Source organism: Bubalus bubalis, chromosome 14 (assembly GCF_019923935.1).
Source record: "Bubalus bubalis isolate 160015118507 breed Murrah chromosome 14, NDDB_SH_1, whole genome shotgun sequence".
Taxonomy (NCBI): Eukaryota; Metazoa; Chordata; class Mammalia; order Artiodactyla; family Bovidae; genus Bubalus; species Bubalus bubalis.
Genome location: NC_059170.1, coordinates 52,627,015 through 52,654,203, shown reverse-complemented (window position 1 = coordinate 52,654,203; position 27,189 = coordinate 52,627,015). Strand labels below are relative to the sequence as shown.

At 41.2% G+C, this 27,189-nt stretch overlaps 1 protein-coding gene across 7 annotated transcripts in view; it reads right to left on the bottom strand.

Moving 5' to 3' along the window:
* The window catches only part of RSU1 (Ras suppressor protein 1), a 202,227-nt gene that overhangs the window by 117,759 nt on the left and 57,279 nt on the right, over positions 1-27,189 (bottom strand). For all 7 annotated transcript variants that reach the window (XM_045162704.1, XM_045162709.1, XM_045162705.1 and 4 more), the window contains one exon: positions 26,994-27,108. In XM_045162704.1, the coding sequence (XP_045018639.1) occupies positions 26,994-27,108 (115 nt within the window). The remainder of the gene's footprint in view (positions 1-26,993; positions 27,109-27,189) is intronic.

The following is a 27,189-nucleotide window of genomic DNA, read 5'->3' as shown; positions in this document are numbered from 1 at the left end:
TGTATACATATAGCTGATTCACTTTGCTGTACTGCAGAAACTAACCCAATATTGCAAAGCAACTATACTCCAATAAAAATTAATTTTAAAAAATCCACTGGGAGAAGGGAAAGAACAATTTCTTACATGAAACAAGTGAAACATCACAATCTCATATCATGAACTCTGATGAACAGTAGCTGGTTTCAGGGAAATTTAGTAGCAAAAGAGGAGGAACACGGGTAGTTGACACATAGCTTCTCAGAATTCCAATGCGATACAGGTGTTTCTAACCATCCTAAAAGTCCCAAGTGAGCCTATGTTGAAGTGCTCATATCTAAGCATGAGTGTTTGCTGGGAGCAAAGGAAACCAGTGAATATGCCAAGAGCAACTCGATGTCACCGCAAACAACAAGGAGCTGAAGGGTGAGCACCTTTACTACGTGAGCAGGGACGTGAGGAGAGGGAGAGGACGCACTGGGGCCGCATCAGCACCCAGCGGGTCTCTAATTCCACCAATGGCCCCGAGGGGGAGGGTGTGAAAAGGGAGAGGGGTTTTGTCTTAGCAAATACGTAACTCAAATGAGAAATGGGCTGAAGCTAGATAATTCACAAAATAGGAGGAATAAAAATGAATGAAATATAGCTATATGCAACAATATGGATCAATCTCAAGACGTAATGTCAAGGGAAAGAAATGAGAATACATACTGAATAACTCCATTTATACAAAATTCAAACCCAGCAAAACTAAATGATAACACTAGCAGTGAATACACCGCTTACCTTCCAGGCAGAAAGGAAAGCTTAAGGGTTGACTGGAAGGAGGTCTGGTGCTGCGGGGAGGGTAGGGGTGGGGAGACTCGGAGACTCTGGTGGTCTTCTATTCCCTGACCTGGGAGTTTCTGCAGGATGATAATTCACTGACCCAGAGGCCTATGTTGTATGAACTTTTATCTTTGTGTGTTATGCTCTGATAAATACACTGGGGAGGGAGAGAGAAAATAAATAAGCAATCCAATAGGCATCCTAGTAGAAAAAGAAGTCACCAAATAAGTGGAAAGACCAGGCTGGCCTCTGATGTCTCTCTAGCAAAGTTCAATGCCAACAGACAAGTTCTACAAAGTTCTAGAAAAGAAAAGGTTATTCACGATTTTTATACCCAAACTATCTATTAAACAAGAAAAGGCAGATATTCTCAAGTAGGAAAGAACTCAGAATCTGAAAAAAGCCTCTTAGAAGAAGAACTACTTGACAGTGAAATCCAGGGAAAAATAAGCAAAAACCAAAAAGCCTATTTTATCAACCTATTTTGAAAAAATACAGTTTTAAATACACCAGGAGTTTCCTGGTGGCCAAGTGGTTAGGATTCTGGGATTTCATTGATGTGGCCTGTGTTCAATCCATAACTGGTGAACCAAGATCCCACAAGTCCCATGGTACAGTCAACAAAAAAATAAAAATATAGTTATATATATTCATATGTAAAACATATGTATATCTATCTATAAAATGCCTCAATGTTACCCATAATTTTAATTTTTACATAGGGAGATTTTTAGGAATTATTACCTTAAACTTCTGTAATTTCTTTGATTTCCCTTTCTCAGGTTCAAATACAATTTAATATTAAAAAAATACTATGTTCTTTACTTATCAATATGGTTGCCTTTCCATCTCCTGACCCACCCTTTTGTTTATATCAGAATCATATCTCGAATGATAGTCATTAAAACTTAGTAACTGTTATTTCAAGTTAGTGAAATTTTGAGTGAATGTTTTGAGGTTTCTGAATGTTTTAGTTCCTTAAGATAATGAACATAAAGAACATAAATTACTGTATAAAAGCAATGCAGTATTTTTTTTTTCAAAGTGAATTAGTTGGGGCCAAAAAATTGAGCCCCTTCCTTTTGTCCACCACACTCCCTATCACATCAAGAAAAAAAAAGTGCAAAATTTAATGTACCTAAAGCATAGACCTTGTTCTCTATGATCTGTACTCACTGGGTGAAGTGAGCCACAAGGTTCAGGGAAGATTAGCTGTCTTATGGACAAAACAAACAAAAACAGGATCCCCTGAGAGGAAAGAAACTACACATGATGTGACTGTTTTATAAACAGGATGACATACTCTGATGATTTAACTTGTTTTCCTATTATGAAAACCAACACTCTGAACTACAGATCATTTTCTCTAACAACGTGCCTGGAGTTAATGAGGGTAGAGTTTCAAGCAACTAATTAATGCACATCCCTTCCAGCACAAGCTGCCAGTTGGTGATTTCTGCCAAGATGCCCACCAGTGAAGGAGCAGGTTGCCACCCTCTCACCTGCAGGGACAGAGGCCACCACCTTCAGAGTCGACTCACCTGGGTGGGCAGAGTCAAGATGTTCCACCTGGATGCATCTTTTGTAACAATTACATGGAGTGGATAACCGGAACGGAGATAAATGATACAAACCTTCCCAGAGCACCCAATTCAATTTCCATATTAAACAAAAACAAACTCTCCCTCTTCTGAGATAAATAAATGTTTCTGGCAAATTCACGATCACAACGAAGACCAATTAAAATTCAAACAGAATCCAGTAAGAATCTGGGAGCTCATTTTCCTAAGATACAGCAGAAGGCTGTTCAATGGTGGATCACAGCTACAAACAGATTAAGTATTACTGATCAGGCAGGGTCATTGTGGAGCTGAGTTTTCAAAGTTCTCCTCTTTCAAAATACACAAAGTTAATGAGAACTTACTACATAGCTCAGGCAGCTCTACTCAGGGCTCTGTGGTGACCAAAATGGGAAGGAAATCCAAAAAAGAGGGGATATATGCATACGCATAGCTGAATCACTTTGCTGTACAGCAGAAACTAACACAAATGTAAAGCAACTATATGCCAATAAAATTAGTTTAAAAAAAAAAAAAAAACAGCAAAATACAGAGTGCCTAACTCAGGCCACTGTCTTAAGCACCAGTTTCAGGAGACTCTCAAGAAGAACTTTCTGCCTTTTTCATTCCAGATCCATACTGTGCGCGAGGCCCTAAAATTTCCAGTGATGAAACGAGTAAACATTAACAGTAAAGTGATAAAAATAAGAAAGAAGTTAAAACAGTATTCAAGACACCACTAGCCAAACGGCGTCGTGCTAATGACTTCTACTTTTGGATGACAAGTTGTGCTATTTAAACAACCAAATTTCACTGCAGACATCCTTCAGAAACAGGTACCAAGGCAACCACACTGATGCCAGGCTGTGGGGCGCCGTGGGGAACTGGAGGAGGAAAAACACACTTGATATACTGATAAGGATCCAGAACACCACCACAGACTTAAAAAATTATCTGAAGAGGAGCTGAAAACTGGACTTAATTCAACATCCATCTGGCATCTCGGAAAAAGAACGAACTCAGGACTCCGTGTCTTTACAAAAGTTGGTATTTCATAACTGCAAGTAAAGGAAGATTCGAGTCCTCTGAATGGGATTATTTTAAAGAGATTTTGTGGCTGACATTTTAGTGGTATTTCTGGACACGCCATCTTGGGTTGATTACTCAGGTATGAAATATTAAACTGAAGTAGTTGTGCCCGTAACTTTCTCCGGTTACAGCAGCTAAAAGCATGCCATGACTGCTGTCAAAGTACGTCACCCAAGACTCTATTTCAAAATAGTTTTGTGTCAAAAACTATTAATCATAATATCAATATATAGAATGAGGGAGGAGAGCAATACGAACTTCACATCTCCCCGAAATGAATAATGAAAATGAAATCATACACACACCTACACCCTTCATCAAATGCAGACCCAAAGCCCGATAGAATTAGGATCCTGAAGTCAAGAGGGACCACGCAGACCAACCAGCTGGCACGACTCTGGGGGATGAGAGGTGAAAGAAATGATTTTCACGAATGTTACTGCATTATGAAGCTCATGTGTCCGGTCCTATGCATGATAGGATGAGTAATGGCTCCCAAATATATTCCATGTCTCAATCCCCGGAACTTGTGAATGTCAGCTTGTATCTGTTAAAGAGGACTTTACAGATGTGATTAAGTTCGGGATCCTGAGGCGGGGGGAGTGTCTGGGTGGGCCTGATGTCATCACATAGGTCCTTCTGTGAAGGAAGGAGGAGCAGCAGCGGGACAGAAGGCAGAGATGAGGGAAGCAGAGATGGATGGAAGCATTTTGGGAGATGGAGGACCACAGACAAGCACTAGAAACTGAAAAAAGGCAAGGAAACTGGATTCTCCCACAAAACCTCCTTCAGGAACCAACTCTGCCTTCCCCTTTATTTTAACTCAGTGGAAATGACTTCAGACATCTGACTTCCAGATAGCATGAGAATAAACTGTTGTGTGAAGGCAGCGAGGTTGCGGCAATCTGCTACAGCACTAACAGGAAATGAACACACTATGCAAAGAAATGCTGGTGCTGAATGAAATACACTGGCCCTTTGAGCTGGAGACAGTATCACCTTCTTCCACTTAGTAAACTTTTCAAGGCCTCAACGTACTGTTCATAAAATGTCTAAAGTGAAGTGAAAGTTTTAGTTGCTCAGTTGTATCTAGCTGTTTGCGACCCCATGGACTGTAGCCTGCCAGACTCCTCTGTTAATGGAATTCTCCAGGCAGGAATACTGGAGTATTCTTTTCTTCAGGGGATCTTCTCCACCCAACCCAGATCTGCCTGCAGAACTGCAGGCAGATTCTTTACCATCTGAGCCACAAGGGAAGCTCTTAAAATGTCTAAGTTGTTACCTCCTGTTACAAAGTACAACATAACATGTTTTGACCCTGGCACAGAAAGTCTGCAAATTAAGTATATTTTTATAGAAACTATAAAACATTATTAGTGATGGTACAAAAACAAATATTTATACTTCCGTATCAGACCTGTAAAATGGGTATTCTTCTGTGAAACTTGTATTGGGTTGGCCAAAAAGTTCCTTGGGCTTTTTCATAACATCTTATAAATGAACTTTTTGGCCAATCCAATATTAATCTCCATGACACTCCCCTTCTCCTGCTGTCTTCTGTGCATGGTTTCAAAGAGGACGAAAATGAATGGATAAGGCCAAGCTCCTGGTAACTCAGACTGGCGGTGGGGGTGGAGGTGGGATGCGGTGGGGTGGTGAAAGCCAGAAAACCAGAGGAAAATTAACTGTTATCTGCTCTGGACATCACTGTCACAAAAGAATGAAAAGATAAGGAGACCATTAAAGTGATTAAAACAAACAGACTATGACTTCTCCCAGGCTATAAAGTCAGAGGTTAGGCATGGACTTTCTTCTAACTTTTTAAATGGCATTTATTTCACTGTTCATGTCTAAGAGTGTCTGCAAAAATGGCTCTAATAATCCCCCTCCCTGTAACCATGCCCTTTGATCCTTTGCAGGCTGTCTCTGGGCTTAGCCATGGGGCTTGCTTTGGCCAATGGGTCATTAGCAAGTGTGAACCAAGAAGAAACTTGCAAAGTGCTTGTGCATCCAGGCACTGCAGAGCTTTGACTGCCAGCCTGCTAGCCCCAGGCAGGTGAGAGAGACCAGCCCAGATCACCAGCCATCAACCAAGCCCCAGGTGATCCCAGAGACCTGAGACAGCAGAGTTAAAAGTGTCAGTTAACACAGTTCTGACCAACAGAAAAGTGAACAAATCAGGACTTCCCTGGAGGTCCAGTGGTTAAGGCTCCATACTTCCACCACAGGAGTGCAAGTTCTATTCCTGGTTGGGGAACTAGATCCTGCATGACTCAGGGCATGGCCAAAAAAGACTTTTTTTTGAGCAAATAAAATGGCTCTGTTTTACTCCACCAGGTTTTAGGGTAGTTTATCATTATGTTATTCAGTAAAAACGAACATGTTACAATTTATAAAGCTAACACAAATGCACTGTAGAAATTTTGAAAAATTAAAGACAAAATAAAGACAGAAAAATAAAAATTACCTAGAATTCCAAAGGCATTCATCAATAACTTTTGATTGACTCATTTCTGTGTAGCTATGTAAAAATCCTCTGTAATTAGACTTACACTGTAAATTCAACTGCCTTCTGTGCTGTAAGCATTTCTCATAATCTACCACAGTTTATTTACAGGTTCTTACTCAATGGATTTTAAAGTGGCTTTAAATACCTTATTTAGGATTAAATATCTTATTTAGGAGAGATAAGCACTCATAAAAGGTAGCTATTCATATCATTATCTCACTGACACATTTTCAACCCCTTTTATAAAAACTGATCAATTTAAGATGATCAAAGGAAAAGTTACAAAAATCCGATTAACACAGAAAATTCAACATTATTCAAAGTGGTACTGGCTGCTGTTCAAGGGTTACCATCTGACTGTGCAAAATATGATAGTCCACAGAAAAAGAAAGGTGTGATAAACTGAGGCTCAAAGTCCTGTTATGAAGGATTCAAACACAGATTTTTATTAAAGAGGTCAGTGAAGAGCTAAAACTTAAAAATTATACTAAGCGAGCAAAAGTTCTGGAAGATCAAAAGAATGAATGAAAAGAACAAGCCTGTATATATGTATACATATGGTTGATCCACTTTGCTGTACAGCAGGAACTAACACTGTAAAGCAATTACACGCCAATTTAAAAAAAAAAAAAAAAAAGAACAGGCTTCATCTTTTGCTCACTGCCTAGGAACACAGTAAGCTAAGAAATAACACACTCCAAAGATACTATAAAAAGTTGGACAACTAACTTTTCTGCATTCTCGTACAGCAAATTACAGCTAGCAAAGTCTTTTGGATAGCAATTGCTTTCACTTGGGTCAACCGAAATGACCAAACAATGAACCCTGAACACCAACCATTGATCTTGCTAATTGCACCTGCCACTATATTTGCTTCTTTCGTTTCCAGGCAGCCCTCTCTTCCAACACTATTCCAATTGTTAAATGGTCAGACACACAAAGTGACAGATTTAGTGTTTCACCAGTAATTTAGGTGACTGACTACAATGCTGCTGTTGTAGTGAATCATGATTTGTCTCACACTGCAGCATATAACCCTTTAAATGCAACGGGTAAAAAGCCAAGACCTCTTTAAAGTTTATGTAGAACCATCTCCCACTATATCCTATGAACTAGATTTGAAGGAGAACCAATCAAATGAGTGATGGATTTCTTTTCTGTCTGTAGCTATCACTTCATGCACAAGCCACTCATGCATCTTGGGTTTAGTCACTGTTCTTTACTTGCATGTGATTCAGAAGGAAATCTGGGAGATATACATAAATGACATCTGTGCCCGTCAGCTAACAGAACCTACATTACAGGGTTAGAAGGAGTATTTGGGTGAGAATCCAACACTGAAGGGTCCATGCACGTATCTGGGAGCATCTTAAAATTCTCTGAATTACAGGTCAAAGTTCATATGTGAAAAGATACATTTTGGATAGAGTAACTATACAGGTTTCACTGGTTTCATAAAAGGAGTCAGGGATTCTTGCAAAGATTAAATACAAAGGCTTACAGGAACAGGACTTTATGTTGCAAGGTAAAAGAAGTGAAGGCAGAAATAAGCATGTAAACAATGAGACAATATCAAGAGACACCATGTTTTACACCAAGGCCTATAAACAAAGAGATGAGAGAAACTGGTGGTGAAAGGGCTGAATTGTGTCCAATCCCCCGACTTCATGTTGCAGTCCTAACTCCCAGTACCTCAGAATGTGACTATTAGGAGACTGGGTCTTTACAGAGGCTATTTAATTAAAATAAGGAATGGGCTCTAATGGTTTCCCAAGTGACTCAGAGGTAAAGAATCTGCCTGCAATGCAGGAGACACACAAGAGACTGGTGTTCGATCCCTAGGTCAGGAAGACCTCCTGGAGAAGGAAATGATAACGCACTCCAGTATTCTTGCCTGGAGAATCCCACGGATAGAGGAGCCCATGGATAGAGGAGCCCATGGGGTCACAAAGTGTTGGACACAATTGGGCGATGAAGCACACATGGGCTCTAATCCAATATGACCTGTGTACTTCTGCAGTAGGAACGGAAATTGTGGACACACAGAGAGATACCCAATGTGTATGCTTACACAAAGCGACAGCCATAAAGACAAGGGGAGAGGGACCTCCCTGGTGGTCCAGTGGCTGAGTCTTCATGCCCCCAGTGCAGGGGGCCCAGGTTAAATCCCCAGTCAGGGAACTAGGTCCCACATGCCACAACCAAGAGTTCATATGCTGCAACCAAGACTCAGTGCAGCCAAATAAATACATTAAAAAAAATAAATAAATAAAAAGATATGGGAAGAAGGCAGCAATCAACAATCCAAGGAGAAAGATCAGGAATAGACCTTTCCCTATGGTCCTCAGAAGAAATCACTTCTACTGATACAAGGATCTGGGACTTCCAGTCTTCACAACTGTGAGAAAATAAATTTCTGTTGTTTAAGCCATCCACTTTGTAATGGCAGGCAAAGCAAACTTATATAGTTGGTCTCAGCTACAACAGTGGATTAAGAAGATAACTCAAAAGGCAATGAAGACCAAGAGATTATTCTAGGGGTTAGTGAAGTGAAAGAAGCTCAGTTGTGTCCGACTCTTTGTGACCCCATGGACTTCCATATAGTTCATGGAATTATATGGAAGTTATATAATATATATGGAATTATTCTCCAGGCCAGAATACTGGAGTGGCTAGCCTTTTCCTTCTCTAGGGGATCTTCCTAACCCAAGTATCAAACCCAGTTCTACCACATTGCAGACGGATTCTTTACCAACTGAGCCACAAGGGGTTAAAAACTTGGTACATACCAGAAATGAAGGAGAAATTGAGCTAAATGAATATCTGTAGTAATGTGGAAGATTATACACATGGTATTCTCTGACACATTTATAGACACTGGAGGGTACACAGTCTTTCCCAAGTAAAAAATGGAAAAAAAAAAAAAATGGCAAAGGTCATACACAAAAAACTCAGAAAACCTAATATTTATTAGGGAAAGACTGAATACTTTCTCCCTAGGATCAGGAATAAGACCAGGATGTTTGCTCTTCCCACTTTTGTACCAGAGACTGTAGCCAAAGTAATTACACAAGAAAATTAAATGTACTCAAATTGGAAAGCAGGAAGTAAAACTGTTTCAAGTTGCAAATGACATGATCATGTATGGAAAAAATTCTAAGGAATTGCCTAAAAAGAACAATGAGAATAAATGAGTTCAGCAACACTACAGAATACAAGATCAAAACAAAAATCTACTGCAGTTTTATATACTAGCAATAAACAAATCAAAAGTAAGTTCACTAAACAATTTCACTTATAATAGTATCAAAAAGGACAAAATGCTTAGGAATAAATAAAGGAAGTGTGGGTATCAGCTGTAATTTCCATTTTGTCACTTTCAAGTCTTTGTGTACTTGTTTTTCCAAAGATTCCCTTGAAGAGGGCAAGGATTAGGCCTATTTCATTTATTGCTGTGCTCCAAACCCAACAGATTACTGCCTATGGGACCAGAGATCAGAATCTGATAACAGAAGCTAGGTAGAGGCTGTCTAGGTAGAAGAGCCATTCTTCTTAAAACAGCAAGCATGAACGACCACAGGGAGAGTACGGTGGTCTGTAAATACACTAAGGATGAGCATGGGCTTGTTCACCAATATGAGCATGCAGGCTATTGCCCAAAACTTTACAGAAGCATCAACAGCACTGTCAGGTGCTTTCCTTAGCAGGCCATCCACCTATGAAAGCATGAGTTGAAAACATGAACAATTCTAAAGAGGTCTAAATACAGATAAGAAAGGCTAACCCTCACACGGGTCAGAATGGCCACCATCAAAAAATCTACAAACAGTAAGTGCTAGAGAAGGTGTGGAGCAAAGGGAACTTTACACTGTTGGTGGGAATGTAAATTGGTGCAGCCACCACAGACAACAGAAGTTCTCTGGAGAATGAAAGTTCCTAAAAAAACTAAAAAGAGAATTACCGTATGATCCTGCAATCCCACTCCTGGGCATATATCCAGAGAAAGCCATAATTTGAAATATACATGCAACCCAATATTCATTGCAGCACTATTTACAATAGCCAGGACATGGAAGCAGTGTAATATCCATTGACAGAGGAATGAATAAAGAAGATGTGGTACATATACACATTGGACTATTAGCCATAAAAAAAATATAATGCCATTTGCAGCAAACTGGATGGACCTAGAAATTGTTATACTATGTGAGGTAAAGTCAGACAAAGACAAATATCATATGGTATCACCTATATGTGGAACCTAAAAAAATGGTAAAAATGAACTTACTTACAAAGCAGAAATAGAGCCACAGATGTAGAAAACAAACTTACGGTTACAGGGGTGAAGGAAGCGGGATGAGGGGTAAATTGGGAGATTGGGGTTAATACTATGTATAAAATTAATAAGGACCTACTGTATAGCACAGGGAACTTTACTCAATACTCAGTAATGACTTATATGGGAAAAGACTCTTTAAAAAATGGATATAAGTATAGGTATAGCTGATTCACTTTGTTGTAGAGCAGAAACTAACACAACATTGTAAATCAATCATACTCCAATAAAAATTTCTACAGAAAAGAAAGGCTAACTCATGATGAGTCGTGATAAGGTACAGTTTTAGGGTTATCAGTACAGTGCGGGTGCTGACAACATGCAGGACATCCTCCTCCACCTCACTTCATCCCTAACTCCCCAGCACTGCGCTGAGAAACTCACATTCCCACACATAATACCACTCAGGACTAGTTCAGCAGAACATGACTTATTTTTTTTATGTGGGCTAATAATATAGGAGATGCTTTTAGGGAGATGCTACATAAATGTAAGATATTATATATGTATTCAGGTGATAGGAACTGTATTTACAGATAAGCTTCTGGAATTAAAAAAAAAAAAATTAAACCTGGAAGCTCAGCACTGGCAGCATTTCTCCCAGGGCAGGAATACATTTAGTGTCCTATTAAATCAAAGGCTGGTCCACTGGAAACACTGGCTTGCTTCATTAGCTGGTGTTAACACAGATTGATGCCCATGCTCAATCATACCCAACCTGACACTGGGCTTCCTGAAATTTATAATATGGAATGGAAACGTTTTATGTGTTGCAACTTCCCACCCCCTTTAAAGCAGTAACTCACCAGGCAGAAATATAATTCAGTTAGCATTTTTAAAATCCACACTTAAAGCATTTTCCAGGGCTAAAGATGCATTGGAACAGAACATATAAAACAGGACTTGTTAAAAAATATCATGTAGGAAGACCTCGTGGGAGTCATTTTTTATGATCAACTAAGACCATGGGAATCAAAGAATAGGCTATCTTACTTTTTGTGAAGTATGACAAAAGGAATATTAACACAGAAATAAAATGTAAGCGCATGTAACGTAATTCAAGGCAAAACTTCAAAGTCGCATTTTCTTTATTTTCCAAAGAATAAAATTCTTGGAAATTTATTTGGAACCACAGGTTTGGAACCACTGCCGTCATATAATGATAAATGATACCTTTCTACAGACTCAGTATTGATACACTTATGGATACACTGTTGGGAACAGTATTTATTGTTGAAGGTTAAGAGATCAGAACTGAAAATCTGATGTTGTCAATAACATGCTATGTCCACAATACAAGCTTTGGGCAAGTCACAACCTCCCTATACATCTTAGTTTTCCCAACTTTAAAGTGACTGAAAAGCTCTTCTGTCTACAATACATAAGTGAGATAAAAGTCCATGAAACCATTTTGTAAATACGGTATTGTTTAAAAAAAAAAAAAGTATTTCTGTAAACCTATCTGGCATAAAAGTAACTTCAAAAATGTTCGTGGTTGACTGACAAAGTCAGTTTTGTACAAGTGACCCAGTTACTAGTTCCGTAGGAAAGTACTTGCCACTCACTGCTTTATTAAGCAAACAGATCATCACCTGTGGCAACCACTTCACAGGCTAACAGCTTGTCTTCTGAGGTATGCATTATTATTATCATCTAATCCATAGTGACTTTTTCCCATAAAAATGCTATTTCTTTTTTTTTTTTGTTTTAGTATTTTTTTATTATTTTTTTTAATTTTATTTTTAAACTTTACATAATTGTATTAGTTTGCCAAATATCAAAATGAATCCGCCACAGGTATACATGCGTTCCCCATCCTGAACCCTCCTCCCTGCTCCCTCCCCATTCCATCCCTCTGGGTCGTCCCAGTGCACCAGCCCCAAACATCCAGTATCGTGCATTGAACCTGGACTGGCAACTCGTTTCATACATGATATTTTACATGTTTCAATGCTATTCTCCCAAATCTTCCCACCCTCTCCCTCTCCCACAGAGGCCATAAGACTGATCTATACAACTCTGTCTCTTTTGCTGTCTCATACACAGGGTTATTGTTACCATCTTTCTAAATTCCATAGATATGCGTTAGTATACTGTATTGGTGTTTTTCTTTCTGGCTTACTTCACTCTGTATAATAGGCTCCAGTTTCATCCACCTCATTAGAACTGATTCAAATGTATTCTTTTTAATGGCTGAGTAATACTCCATTGTGTATATGTACCATAGCATTCTTATCCATTCATCTGCTGATGGACATCTAGGTTGCATCCATGTCCTGGCTATTATAAACAGTGCTGCGATGAACATTGGGGTACACGTGTCTCTTCCCTTCTGGTTTCCTCAGTGTGTATGCCCAGCAGTGGGATTGCTGGATCATAAGGCAGTTCTATTTCCAGTTTTTTAAGGAATCTCCACACTGTTCTCCATAGTGGCTGTACTAGTTTGCATTCCCACCAACAGTGTAAGAGGGTTCCCTTTTCTCCACACCTTCTCCAGCATTTATTGCTTGTAGACTTCTGGATTGCAGCCATTCTGACTGGTGTGAAATGGTACCTCATAGTGGTTTTGATTTGTATTTCTCTGATAATGAGTGATGTTGAGCATCTTTTCATGTGTTTGTTAGCCATCTGTATGTCTTCTTTGGAGAAATGTCTATTTAGTTCTTTGGCCCATTTTTTGATTGGGTCGTTTATTTTTCTGGAGTTGAGCTGTAGGAGTTGCTTGTATATTCTCGAGATTAGTTGTTTGTCAGTTGCTTCATTTGCTATTATCTTCTCCCATTCTGAAGGCTTTCTTTTCACCTTACTAATAGTTTCCTTTGATGTGCAGAAGCTTTTAAGGTTAATTAGGTCCCATTTGTTTATTTTTGCTTTTATTTCCAATATTCTGGGAGGTGGGTCATAGAGGATCCTGCTGTGATGTATGTCAGAGAGTGTTTTGCCTATGTTCTCCTCTAGGAGTTTTATAGTTTCTGGTCTTATGTTTAGATCTTTAAACCATTTTGAGTTTATTTTTGTGTATGGTGTTAGAAAGTGTTCTAGTTTCATTCTTTTACAAGTGGTTGACCAGATTTCCCAGCACCACTTGTTAAAGAGATTGTCTTTAATCCATTGTATATTCTTGCCTCCCTAAGATTTTTTTGATGTGGACAATTTTAAAGTCTTTAAATGGATTTCTTAGAATATTGCTTCTGTTAAATGTTTTGGTTTTTTGGCCATAAGGCAAGTGGGATCTTAGTTACCTGACCAGGGATCTCTGCCCTCTGCATTGGAAGGTGAAGTCTTAACCACTGGACTGCCAGGGAAGTCCCAAAATGCTATTGCTTGATATAGGCTGTATTTCTCTTTGTCCTAGAATGGGCACAAAACAAAAGCAGCCAATGGTCCTACCCTTGGTGGACGTGGAATAGTTACTCCAGATCATGGCAGTTCTACGTCTGGCTCCCAGTCTATCTGGCCACGTGACCCACAGCAAGTTACTACAGCTTCATGTCTCCATCTGCAAAATGGGGAGAAAGCCTCCACTTCTCACAGCTTTTGCGAGATTCACATGACAAACTATATACAAAATGCCTACTGGAAAAGTTTACCTAATGGAAAAGTTTACATGCTCAGTAAATTTTAGCCTTCTTTTTACATCCTTTTCTGCTTCTGTGGATCAACACAGAAATGCTACAATATTAAAAACAAAATAATTAACTATGTAACCCTAGGAATGCTAAACATACCAAGAGATGCTTCTGCACCTCTGAGCTTCCTCACCTTCCCTGGCTCCTCTCGGCAGACCTCCAGCAACACCTTGATCCCTGCTGAACACAAGCCCTGTGCCAGGCTCCTTAACATCACCCAGGGCTTTAGGGCCACTTCCCCGAAGGTTCCCAAGGGAGTGTCTCAGAGCCACAATCAGTCACCTCTTCTAAAGGACACAGAGACAAGAGTCTAGAGCTTTACTGACCAGGATGATGAGGTGAGTCACACCAAAGGCAGATGCTTATGGAGCTAGCCAGGCAAATGCCCCCCGCATGCATTCACTGACTCCTGTGTGTGATCAGCATTTGTCACAGGAAAAGACTGGGTCCAGGGACTTCCCTGGTGGTCCAGTGGCTAAGACTTCACGCTCCCAGTGCAGGGGACCCTGGTTCCATCCCTGGTCAGGGATCTAAATCTCACAGACCTGTGTGCCGCAACTAAGACCCAGCACACCCAAATAAAAACAACTTTTGGTGTTTAAAAAAAAAAAAGTTAAGGGGCACAATAGAAGACAGGAATATTAAAAAAAAAAAAAAAAAAAAAGAGTCTGAGTCCAGAAGTAAATCCAGGCTTTGCATACTCCAGTATCTACAGGGGCCAGTGAAATCAATGAAGGAAGAAAAGCAGAAGAAACAACAACGCAAATGAGGGGACTAGCGTTTCCAAAAAGAGTCTCAAATTTCGGACATTTTTCCACCAAGTTGAGTCTGAAATGAGACTGTTTATCATGTAATTTAAAACTTCTGCACACTCTCCAGATCACACCACCTGCAGCATTCTGAACTGAATTTTATAAATCCTAAGTGATATTGTGTTATATTTTTGTAACTTGTGAATTTGAAAAGGAAAACAAAAATATACAAATCGTTGTATAACCCTGTTATGTAATTTCCTCATTTCTGTTTAGTGAGGGATCTTCAGAGGCTCAGGTGAGGGTCCTGGTGAACTAGAAAGTGTATCCCAGTTGGAAAAAAGCCAGGTGCTATGAGTTATGGCCACTGAGTAATATGCAGGTAAGTGATTTGTTCAAGGTCATCTGTCTTGGGAGACCAGACGGTGGGTGATCCAGGCCAATGGATGCCCCTACCACACTCTCAACTATGCTGTCCCATGTCTTGATTTTGTTCATAAGTCTTAAAATGGACACGTTAAACAAAACCAAGAATAGAAGTAGAAAAGAGGGTCAATTCAAAGGACTGCTTCTCAGCCTAATCAGACAGACCATAAGCCATTCCCACCTTTCACAATTAACAGGACTTAGGCAGAGAAAAGCAGCTCTGATAATAATCTAAAGTTGCTTTGGGTCAGGGCACATAATTCTCCAGAACAAAGAATCTAGACTAGAAGAAAAAATGTTTAATGTATTATGTCTTTCAGATCAGATCAGATCAGTCGCTCAGTCGTGTACAACTCTTTGCAACCCCATGAATCGCAGCAGGCCAGGCCTCCCTGTCCATCACCAACTCCTGGAGTTCACTCAGACTCACATCCATCGAGACAGTGATGCCATCCAGCCATCTCATCCTCTGTCGTCCCTTCTCCTCCTGCCCCCAATCCCTCCCAGCATCAGAGTCTTTTCCAATGAGTCAACTCTGCACATGAGGTGGCCAAAGTACTGGAGTTTCAGCTTTAGCATCATTCCTTCCAAAGAAATCCCAGGGCTGATCTCCTTCAGAATGGACTGGTTGGATCTCCTTGCAGTCCAAGGGACTCTCAAGAGTCTTCTCCAACACCACACTTCAAAAGCATCAATTCTTCGGCGCTCAGCCTTCTTCACAGTCCAACTCTCACATCCATACATGACCACAGGAAAAACCAGAGCCTTGACTAGATGAACCCTTGTTAGCAAAGTAATGTCTCTGCTTTTGAATATGCTATCTAGGTTGGTCATAACTTTCCCTCCAAGGAGGAAGCGTCTTTTAATTTCATGGCTGCAGTCACCATCTGCAGTGATTTTGGAGCCCAGAAAAATAAAGTCTGACACTGTTTCCCCATCTATTTCCCATGAAGTGATGGGACCGGATGCCATGATCTTCGTTTTCTGAATGTTGAGCTTTAAGCCAACTTTTTCACTCTCCACTTTCACTTTCATCAAGAGCCTTTTTAGTTCCTCTTCACTTTCTGCCATAAGGGTGGTGTCATCTGCATATCTGAGGTGATTGATATTTCTCCCAGCAATCTTGATTCCAGCTTGTGTTTCTTCCAGTCCAGCGTTTCTCATGATGTACTCTGCATATAAGTTAAATAAACAGGGTGACAATATACAGCCTTGACATACTCCTTTTCCTATTTGGAACCAGTCTGTTGTTCCATGTCCAGTTCTAACTGTTGCTTCCTGACCTGCATACAAATTTCTCAAGAGGCAGGTCAGGTGGTCTGGTATTCCCATCTCTTTCAGAATTTTCCACAGTTTATTGTGATCCACACAGTCAAAGGCTTTGGCATAGTCAATAAAGCAGAAATAGATGTTTTTTGAAACTCTCTTCCTTTTTCCATGATCCAGCGGATGTTGGTAATTTGATCTATGGCTCCTCTGCCTTTTCAAACCAGCTTGAACATCAGGAAGTTCACGGTTCACATATTGCTGAAACCTGGCTTGGAGAATTTTGAGCATTACTTTACTAGCGTGAGAGATGAGTGCAAGTGTGCGGTAGTTTGAGCATTCTTTGGCATTGCCTTTCTTTGGGATTGGAATGAAAACTGACCTTTTCCAGTCCTGTGGCCACTGCTGAGTTTTCCATATTTGCTGGCATATTGAGTGCAGCACTTTCATAGCATCATCTTTCAGGATTTGGAATAGCTCAACTGGAATTCTATCACCTCCACTAGCTTTGTTTGTAGTGATGCTTTCTAAGGCCCACTTGACTTCACATTCCAGAATGTCTGGCTCTAGGTCAGTGATCACACCATCATGATTACCTGGGTCGTGAAGATCTTTTTTGTACACTTCTTCTGTGTATTCTTGCCATCTCTTCTTAATATCTTCTGCTTCTGTTAGGTCCATACTATTTCTGTCCTTTATCGAGCTCATCTTTGCACGAAATGTTCCCTTGGTAGCTCTGATTTTCTTGAGGAGATGTCTAGTCTTTCCCATTCTGTTGGTTTCCTCTATTTCTTTGCGTTGATCGCTGAAGAAGGCTTTTTTTATCTCTTCTTGCTATTCTTTGGAACTCTGCATTCAGATGTTTATATCTTTCCTTTTCTCCTTTGCTTTTCGCTTCTCTTCTTTTCACAGCTATTTGTAAGGCCTCCCCAGACAGCCATTTTGCTTTTTTGCATTTCTTCCATGGGGATGGTCTTGATTCCTGTCTCCTGTACAATGTCACGAACCTCATTCTATAGTTCATCAGGCACTCTATCTATCACATCTAGGCCCTTAAATCTATTTCTCACCTCTACTGTATAATCATAAGGGATTTGATTTAGGTCATACCTGAATGGCCTAGTGGTTTTCCCTACTTTCTTCAATTTAAGTCTGAATTTGGCAATAAGGAGTTCATGGTCTGAGCCACAGTCAGCTCCTGGTCTTGTTTTTGCTCACTGTATAGAGCTTCTCCATCTTTGGCTGCAAAGAATATAATCAATCTGATTTTGGTGTTGACCATCTGGTGATGTGCATGTATAGAGTCTTCTCTTGTGTTTTTGGTATCTCTCTGCTTATTCTGGAGATGGCTAATAATTGGCATTACATCTTTTCTCAAGAAAAGAGCTAACAGATTTCACATGATAGCTAAACTATTAATAGCTTGCCTAGCTTGAAAACAGTCCAACTTTACACTCTAGGATCTTTAATGCTTTTAATTTATAACAAAATAATAAAGACTTAGAAACCGTACTTCAAACATAAATTACTAACATGTAGACAAGTGACAAAAGGATTACAGCATATGCACACATCAGTAATATTAAGAAGTGAAGACAAGAAAAGAAGAAAAAAAGGGAGAAGAAAAAAATCATCAATGAAATGCAGAGTGTCACAAAAGGCAACCCAAGACAGTAAGAAATTAAGTGAAAATACAAGGTATCTCTTGCAGGGAGGTAGTTTAAGATCTTACCATGGGATGAAGAAATGAGTTAGATCCAGTGATATTAAGAATTCAATACTTCTGGACAAGTTCATAGTCTTATATAGGACGTCACAAAGTCAGGAAGTGAATGAATGAATGAGTGAATGAAGCAACCAAGCAATGAACTAACCACAAAGAAGAACCAGGTGACTTGCTCCTAGTCTCAATTACACAATTCACAAAAAGGGCTGAGCTGAAAATCACTTGTGAAATCAAACATGTATCAGGAAAACAATGATGGGATTGAAGAGATGGCAATGAAACCCTTCCTCCAGACCTTCTGTCCACTGTGCCTGTTTGCCACATGGGGCCCTCACTTTATCCTCCCCACTTCTCTTCCCCTGAAAGTCCCTTTGGACACCCCCTTGCACTTCCTCACCTTCCTCATCCGAGGCTAAGTCTCAGCCTTTCTTTCATCCAGCCAATCACAATGTGTTAGACTCCTGCTCACGAGGCACTCAGTCTCTAAACAGTGAACATTTAATAGTATAAAAATGCACTGTGTGAATATTATTATTTTAATCTTCACAACAGTACTACTACCCTCATTCTGCAGGAAGCATAGAAAATAACCTGCCTATTATCACAGAACAAGGAATTGGGAGACTAAGATAGGAACAGAAGTGTAGTGACAAAGAGGAAGCCTCTATAACCTACTACATACATTAAAACATATTTTACCCTTTAGGATAAGATTACTGACAACAATAACATGAAGTTGTAAGACATTTTTAATCAGGGACTTAACTGACCAACAAGAGAATACCATATCTCCTTCTCTTCTGTGTTAGGAGAGAAAGATTTTTCTTTAGCATCTCAACACTATTAAGAAAAGGATTAAGAGGTGTAACTGGAAGGATTTGAGATGTATATACTCCACTTTATTTAAAAAAAATTTTTTTTTGGCTGTGCTGGGTCTTGGTTACAACACACAAGACCTTTCATCTTTAGATGTAGCATGAGAACTCCTTGTTGCAGCGTGTGAGATCTAGTTCCCTGACCAGGGACTGAACCCAGGCCTCCTGCACTGGAATCGCAGTTTTAGTCACTGGACCACCAGGGAAGTCTTCCACTCTCTTCTTAATTCTGTTCATCCTGGAGAATACAATTGGAGGAAAGCTCACAATTCATGACACCACTTACTGTCTGAAGGGGGTTAATATTTGTTTCCACTCTTCACAAATCTGCTAGGAAGAATACAAAAGCATCTCATATTTCTGCAATAAAAACTGTGATTGGTGGCGTGTAGAGCAGTATACGAAGCCAGCGAGGCCTAGTATACGTAGCAATGCAAGCATCCTTCCCACAGGCTGTGTAAATGGGTGTAGATACCTGACATCTAAAAACACTGCTTCGTTGCATGCCTGGCTGACCAATGCGACTTCCTTCTCCAGAAGCAATTACTGGGGTGACCAATGCAGAGGGGTGACCGTCCAGAAGCCAAGATAACAGAAACGATTCCACCAAGTGCAAATACCTGGAAACTTAGGAAGGAGGCCGTGTAAAACCACACAGTTCACATCTTTAGCTCTTATGGCTCATAAATCTCATGTGTGAGGCAGAAAATGCAAAATCAGAACAGAATCTACTGCTCACAGGGCCACCAGCTCTGAAACCACTGTTAGGCTGTTGACTCAGGGGCTTCATCTGTTCTGAGGATTGGTCTGGATGTCTGTCTCCCCCCATCCCCCACTTAACACAGGTCTTATCTCCACTGCATTAATTAATTCTTCTGCTAATTAAAAGGGGGTGAAATCTTAGTCACGTTGCTGCTTTTTTGAAGAAGAGATAGGCTGGTAGCTGAATTGCTGTTCAGTCGCTGAGTTGTGTCTGACTCTTTGCCACCCCATGGACTGCTGCACACCAGCCTCCTCTATCCTCCATATCTCTTGGAGTTTGCTCAAATTCATGTCTATTGAATCAGTGATGCTATCTAACCATCTCATCCTCTGCTGGCCCCTTCTCCTTTTGCCTTCAATCTCTCCTAGCATCAGGGTCTTTTCCAATGAGTCAGTTCTTTGCAACAGGTGGCCTAAGTATTAGAGCTTCAGCATCCATCCTTCCAATGAATATTCAGGGTTGATTTCCTTTAGGACTGATTGGTTTGATCTCTTTGCAGTCCAAGGGACTCTCAACAGTCTTCTCCAGCTGGGTAGCTTGATATACTGTTTCAAACGATACTCTTGGATTCAGGCAGGCTCAAGAGAAGATGTCAACCATGTCTATTTCATCCCTTCGCTGGCAGAGTTAGCTTCACATGTCAGGAAAAACAGTTTCCCTACAAAGACAAAGCATTCTCACTGCAGTAACAGTAAGGGCTGATCATGAGGCCACAGAGAGGAGGCCACAGTCCCTGACTTGGGCACAGAGAGCTGTCTAACAGCCAACCCAACCCTTAAAGGTCCCTGATCCTTCTGGTTTCAGGGTTTAGGAACTACGGAGTTTCATGGCTCTATCTTCTACCTCTCTGATCACATCCAAGAGACCTCATCCAATCTGTGGCCTTACGTTTATGTTGATGATACAATTGTATGTGCAGCCCAGATCTATCTTCTAAACTCCAGGTTCTAATATCAGATGCCTTCTCGACTTGACACCCAAAAAGCATTTCAAACTTAATACACTCCAAAATCAGCTTGTAACCAGCTCCTCTCCTCCTCCTTCACCTGCCCTTCCCACCATCTTCCCCATCCTTTTCATTCCCTGACACCTCAGTCACTCTTCGCTCTCTCCCCCCTCATCTAATCATCACTAATTCCTATTAATTTTACCTCTGAAACACACCCAGACTCTAACCATTATGACCACCTGGAAAAGCACAGAAAGTCTGCGTTCCTTCTGGAGGCTTCAGGGGAAATCCTCGTCCTTGCTTCCGCATCCTCTGGAAGCGTCCACATTCCTCGGCCTGTGGTCCCTTCCATGCCTGACTCCAGCCTCTCGATTCTGTCATCCCATCTTCTACTGCTGTCCCTGTCTCCCCTGCCTCCTTCTTTGTAGGAACCTCACAATTACACTGGGCTCAGTGTGCTAATCCAGGATAATCTCCCATCTCAAGCTGTGACACGGCATCAGCAAAGTCCCTTCATCATGCAAAGTAGTCTATTCCTAGATTTCAGTAATTAGGAGGGGGCAACATGGGGGGGGGGGCATTATTCAGCATCTCACTTACAGTAAAAGCCAGAGTCCTTGCAATGTCCTCAGGGCATAAATCCCCAGGTGATCCAGTCCCTACTTCCTACCTAAGCCCATCTCTTCCAGCCCTCACCTCCCCTCATTGGGCTCCAGCCACACTAGTCTTTCGGCTGTTCCAGCATACACAAGCCCATCTCAGGCCTTCAGCACCTGCCTTTCCCTCTGCCAGGAAACTTCCCACCCTCACTTAGGTCTCTGGCTAAATGACACCAGCTTCTGATGAGGCTTTCTTTGTTCAGTTCAGTCGCTCAGTCGTATCCAACTCTTTGCAACCCCATGGACTGCAGAACGCCAGGCTTCCCTGTCCATCACCAACTCCCAGAGTTTACTCAAACTCACGTCCATTGAGTCTGTGATGCTATCCAACCATCTCATCCTCTGTCATCCCCTTCTCCTCCTGCCTTCAATCTTTCCCAGCATCAGGGTCTTTTCCAATGAGTCAGCTCTTCATATCAGGTGGACAAAGTATTGGGAGTTTCAGCTTCAGCATCAATCCTTCCAATGAATATTCAGGACTGATCTCCTTCAGGATGGACTGGTTGGATCTCCTTGCAGTCCAAGGGACTTTCAAGAGTCTTCTCCAACACCACAGTTCAAAAGCATCAATTCTTCGGTGCTCAGCTTTCTTTAGAGTCCAACTCTCACATCTATACATGACCACAAGAAAAACCAGAGCCTTGACTAGATGGACCTTTGTTGGCAAAGTAATGTCTCTGCTTTTTAATATACTGTCTAGGTTGGTCATAACTTTTCTTCCAAGGAGCAAGCGTCTTTTAATTTCATGGCTCCAATCACTATCTGCAGTGATTTTGGAGCCCAGAAAAATAAAATCTGACACTGTTTCCACTGTTTCTCCATCTATTTGCCATGAAGTGATGGGACCAGATGCCATGATCTTAGTTTCTCTGTTAACATCGTAGATGTTAATAGAAACACCACCCCTTCATTTAAACACTCTCTTCCATTTTCATTTTTTCCCCAGGGCATTTAGCATGATCTGTTATGCTTTCTATCCATCCATCCATTCATCTATCCTCTCCCCCCAACTAAAATGTCATAAGGGTATTTTTGTCTCTTTTTGTTGTATCTTCCAGAAATAAAACACAGAGCAAAGACTCAGTAAACAGTTGTTGAATATGTGAATTCTACATTACTAGAAAAGTCAGTTCCTTAAAAACAAAACCTGGTCTAAAGTAGGAACTTGATGTTTGAATGAATGAGGAAATGGAAGAGTAGGAGCAGAGGTGAATTGGGAGACTGGAATTAATATATCTACACCATTGATGGCTGTTGTTTTTTATTCACTACGTTGTGTCCAACTCTTTTGCGACCCCGTGGACTGTAGCCCGACAGACTCCTCCGTCCGTGAGGATTCTCCAGGCAAAAATACTGGAGGGGGTTGCCATTTCCTTCTCCAGGGGATCTTCCTGACCCAGGGATCAAACCCATGTCTCTTGTATTGGCAAGTGGATTCTTTACCATCGAGGCATCAGGAAAGCCCACACTATGTATGAGACAGATAAATAATGAAAACCTACTATTCAGCACAGGGAACTCTACTCAATGCTCTGTGGTGACCTAAAAGGGAAGGAAATCCAAAAAAAGAGGGGAGATATAGATATAGATATAGATATATATATATACACACACACACATATATATACACACACACACACACACACATGTGACTTTATATGTGATTTTATATATATGTGTGTGACTTTATATGTGATTATATATATATGTGACTTTTATAGTAGAAATTAACAACATTGTAAAGCAATTATACTCTATTAAAAAAATTTTTAAAAGACAGGCCTGCCTTACATCCAATTTTATACAAATAAACTGATTAACATAAAAGCAAGTGCTTTACTATTTGGGAACCAGACGTAACAGTTAAAGTAAGTTATTCAGGTGTGCACAGCAAAAGGAAAGTAATACATTTACGTATTAAAACTTCAGTCCAGTCTTTGACTTTATGTGGCAGTGCCCCTGCATGTTCTTAGGCCCAACAAGTCAGAATTCATCCGCATTCCCTTGCTTCCTTCAAAGGCTCTTACCGATGAGGCTTCAAGTTAAAACTCCAAATTTATTTTTAAAAGAAATTCCACAGAAGTCTTAAAAGCCTTTACCTTGTTTATTCAGATGTATAAAAAGTAAATACATAGGGGAAGAGAGATCATCATCTGCCCTATACACGCTGAAGCAGTCCTGCAGCTAGGGGATGCTGAAGGATGGACCGAGAGCAGCTTCGAGTCCACAGTCCCCAGTGCTGCTCAGCCACCAGCCAGGGCAGCTGCAGATAACAGCCTTGGGTACCAGGTACATAAACGGAAGACATCTCCACTGTGGCTGGGTGGCTCCCCCATGCGGGGTGGAGGGATTGGTGGGGAGAGAACCAGAACTATGCAAATGGCTTGGCATGAACAGCAGAACTGCAACTCTTTCATTTTGCCAGGTGTGACTCCAGTCCTGCTGCTCAGACCCGCACAGCCAGCCAGGGCACTTGCCACAGCGAACCTCCCCTCCTTCTGCTGCCATTTAGAGAAGCAAGCAGGTGCTGTGTTTTGTTCACACTTGGAATCAGCTTTCTAGGAATACTCTCAGTGGCACACAGATGGGCAGGAGGGCGCCCCAGCGGTTAGGAACGTGGCCCTGCACAACGAGCTGCCAGGGCTTAAACCTTGCCTCCATGACTCTGTGTCCCTACAGATAAGGCACCAACCCTCTCTAAGACTCCGTTTCCTCATCTCTAAACAGTCCGCATACTATTCTTAGACAATGCAGGAAAAGCATCTAATGTAGTGCCTTGGCACACAAGACCTTAATACATATTATAATAACTTATTATAATACTAGCTATTATTGTATTCTTGACTTTAAAAAAATCACTGGGATTTCTCAGGTGGTGTAGCAGTTAGGACTCCAGTCTCCCAATGCAGGGAGCACAGGTTTGATCCCTGGTCAGAGAACCAAGATTTTACAGGCTGCACGGCATAGCCAAAAAAAAAAAAAAAAAAAAAAATCACTGTTCAAAACTAATCACCTGTCTTCCTCTTGAGTTTAGACAGGGGTTTACCATTTATTTCCAGCTAAGTGTCTGCCTGCAGTTTGGGAAAACTGCCACTAGGCAGATGCTGAGACCAAGTTTTTCCAGGTATGGCTAGAAAATATAAACTCATTTAAAGACTTTCTCCTCAACCCTAGCCCTGAATAAAAAATATGTATTATTTGGTATTGGGGAGAATAACAGAAATGTTAGGCAAATGTGACTATGTGCAGTATTTAAATAGGAAGATCATGTGACATTTTAAAATATACAGGTAGGCAGGTATGTGTGGATTTAACTAGGTATTTTTCTACCAAATTTTTAGCTGATAGAAATCACTGATTAATCCAATACCCTATATTGCCTCAGTGCTTAAAAAATGAAATAAAACCTTTTTTTTTTTTCATTTCTCCTTGTCACACTAATCAAGGACAGACTTTAGAAGCACTAAGTGAATTTTACCAAATTATACAAGAGTTAGTCTCACAGGTGGAGATTTGGATCAGTACTTTGGGGAGGGAGCAGGTATTTGTATGCTGCAAAAGCTCCCCGTGAATCCCTAACGCCAATATCTATGGTTGGCAAATACCTGTCCAGAATCTTCCTTTTGGCAAGAAGATTTTTTGCTTTAAAAATCCTGTTAACATCTCTTGATTTTGGAGCCTGCTCCTTAAGCAGGCCCTGGCAACTCAAAATCCAGCAAAGAGGCAGTGCCAAGTTACTCCACAGCCCTTAAAATCAGTACAAATTGGACTTCCCTGGTGGTCCAGTGGTTAAGAATCCGCCTGCCATGCAGGGGACACAGGTTCGATCCCTGGTCTGGGAAGATCGCACGTGCTGAGGAGCAACTAAGCCTGTGCCACAGCTACTGAGCTCAAGCGCCAGAGCCCGTGCTCCGCAACAAGACAAGCGACCTCTATGAGAAGCCCAAGTCCTGCAACTGGAGTAGCCCCCGCTCACCACAACTAGAGCCAGCAGCAATGCATGCAGCAATGAAGACCCAGCACAGCCAGAAATAAAATAAATGAAATCAGTACAAATTCCTCAAGACCCTGTACAGCAACAAAGGAGCTGCAGAAGATGGGGAAGCTGGGGTGAAACTGTGTATTTGTTCAGTGGAACCAAGGGAAGGCTTTTCCTTTAGACTAACGCTGCCCGGTGGAGCTTTCTGCCCATGGTAACGTTCTGTATCTGCATCTTCCAATAAAGGAGTCACACGAACATCTGAAGTGTGGCTCACAGCTTCTCCTGGACAGCACAGCTCTGGACAAAAGCCGGACTCAGCCCGCTTGCAGCCTTCCCAACCAATACCTTGCTATCTGAGGTCTTCGTATCATTACCTCATTCAGTACTTATCTCTCGAGAAGTTACCTTGTTACCAGCATGTGGGAGGCACTGGGGACAGAGCAGGGAACACATATATACCCTGTTTCTCATGGTGCTCACATTCTCATTAATAACAACTGGCCTCATAACTACCACTCATTTGAGACACTTCCTCAAAGAATTGCTGGGTCAAGTGTGTTTTTTAAAGTTGTGTTATTCTGCAGACATAGAGAACATAATTGTGGTTGCCAAGAGAGGCAGGCAGGAGAGGTATGGAGTGGGAGTTTGGGGTTAGCAGATGCAAACTATTATATATAGGATGGATAAACAAGGTCCTACTGTATAGCAGAGGGGACTATACTCAATACCCTGTGATAAACCATAACGGAAATGAATATGAAAAAGAATATATATATGCATAACTGAATCACTTTCTGTACAGGAGAAATTAACACAACATTGTGAACCAATTATATTTCAATAAAATGCAATAAATAAACAAGTAAATAAAATCGTGCTATTTTGGAGCCAAAAAGCAAACAGTCATAGTTTGAGAAACAATACAGTTCAACGTATTGAAGAAATGAGAGGACATCCAGAGTCTCCACAAGCAAGACAGGAGAACTCATGAAACTTTTCTAGAAGAGCAACATAACCTCAATAACAGAGGAACCTGTGCGGACGTTATTTCCAAGGAAGGTCGTAAGGTCACCTAGGGCCATCTGAATGACCAGCAGCCTATTAAGACGCAGGGGCCGCGGCAAGAGGACCGAGGAATTCCCAATGAGAACACATGTAACCGTTCCCACTGAAGATGGCAGCAGGAGAGAACCAAATTCATGTTTGGAAATGTAGTGGTTTTAAGCAACTGTCATAAATACTGTAACTATTTGATAAAAAGTTTTCAAGGGATTAAGATAGAAAACTAAATGATCAAAAAAATGAGTGATAGGTTCCTTTCAAAAAAGCCATCATCACCAATGGTAAAGGAGGAGCCCCGGGTAAGACCATTACTCCTCATGCCAGGCTCTTCCCACGGCTCCAGGCAGGCAGCCAGGCCTGGTCACCTGCCATCAGCAGTGTCGAGATGCTCGGAGTTGCAGGTGCTCAATGGAGCCTCAGGGCAGGTCAAACCCAGAGCAGCTCAACTCCGGTCAATGACAAATGCTACTAGAAAGGATGAGAACTGGGTGCCCGGGTGGAGGGTTCTCGCCAAGAAGAGGAGAGAGGGGTTTTCAGAGTTTCTGCACTGGGATCATTATTAATAATTAAAGCCAGAACTCAGCTCATTCATCAGCCACCTTACCTAGTTCTGGGGGCAGAACGGTCAGGCGGTTCCCTTGAATGTGGAGCTCCTTAAGCTGAGTAAGCTCCCCGATTTCCTTAGGCAGCGAGATCAGGTCGTTATCCCTAAGGCTGAGCTAAATAGAAGAGAAACAAGGGGGTGTCAAAACAATTTTCACATAAAGAGGCGCTCGGCAGAGGCCTTCGTCCTCGCCCTT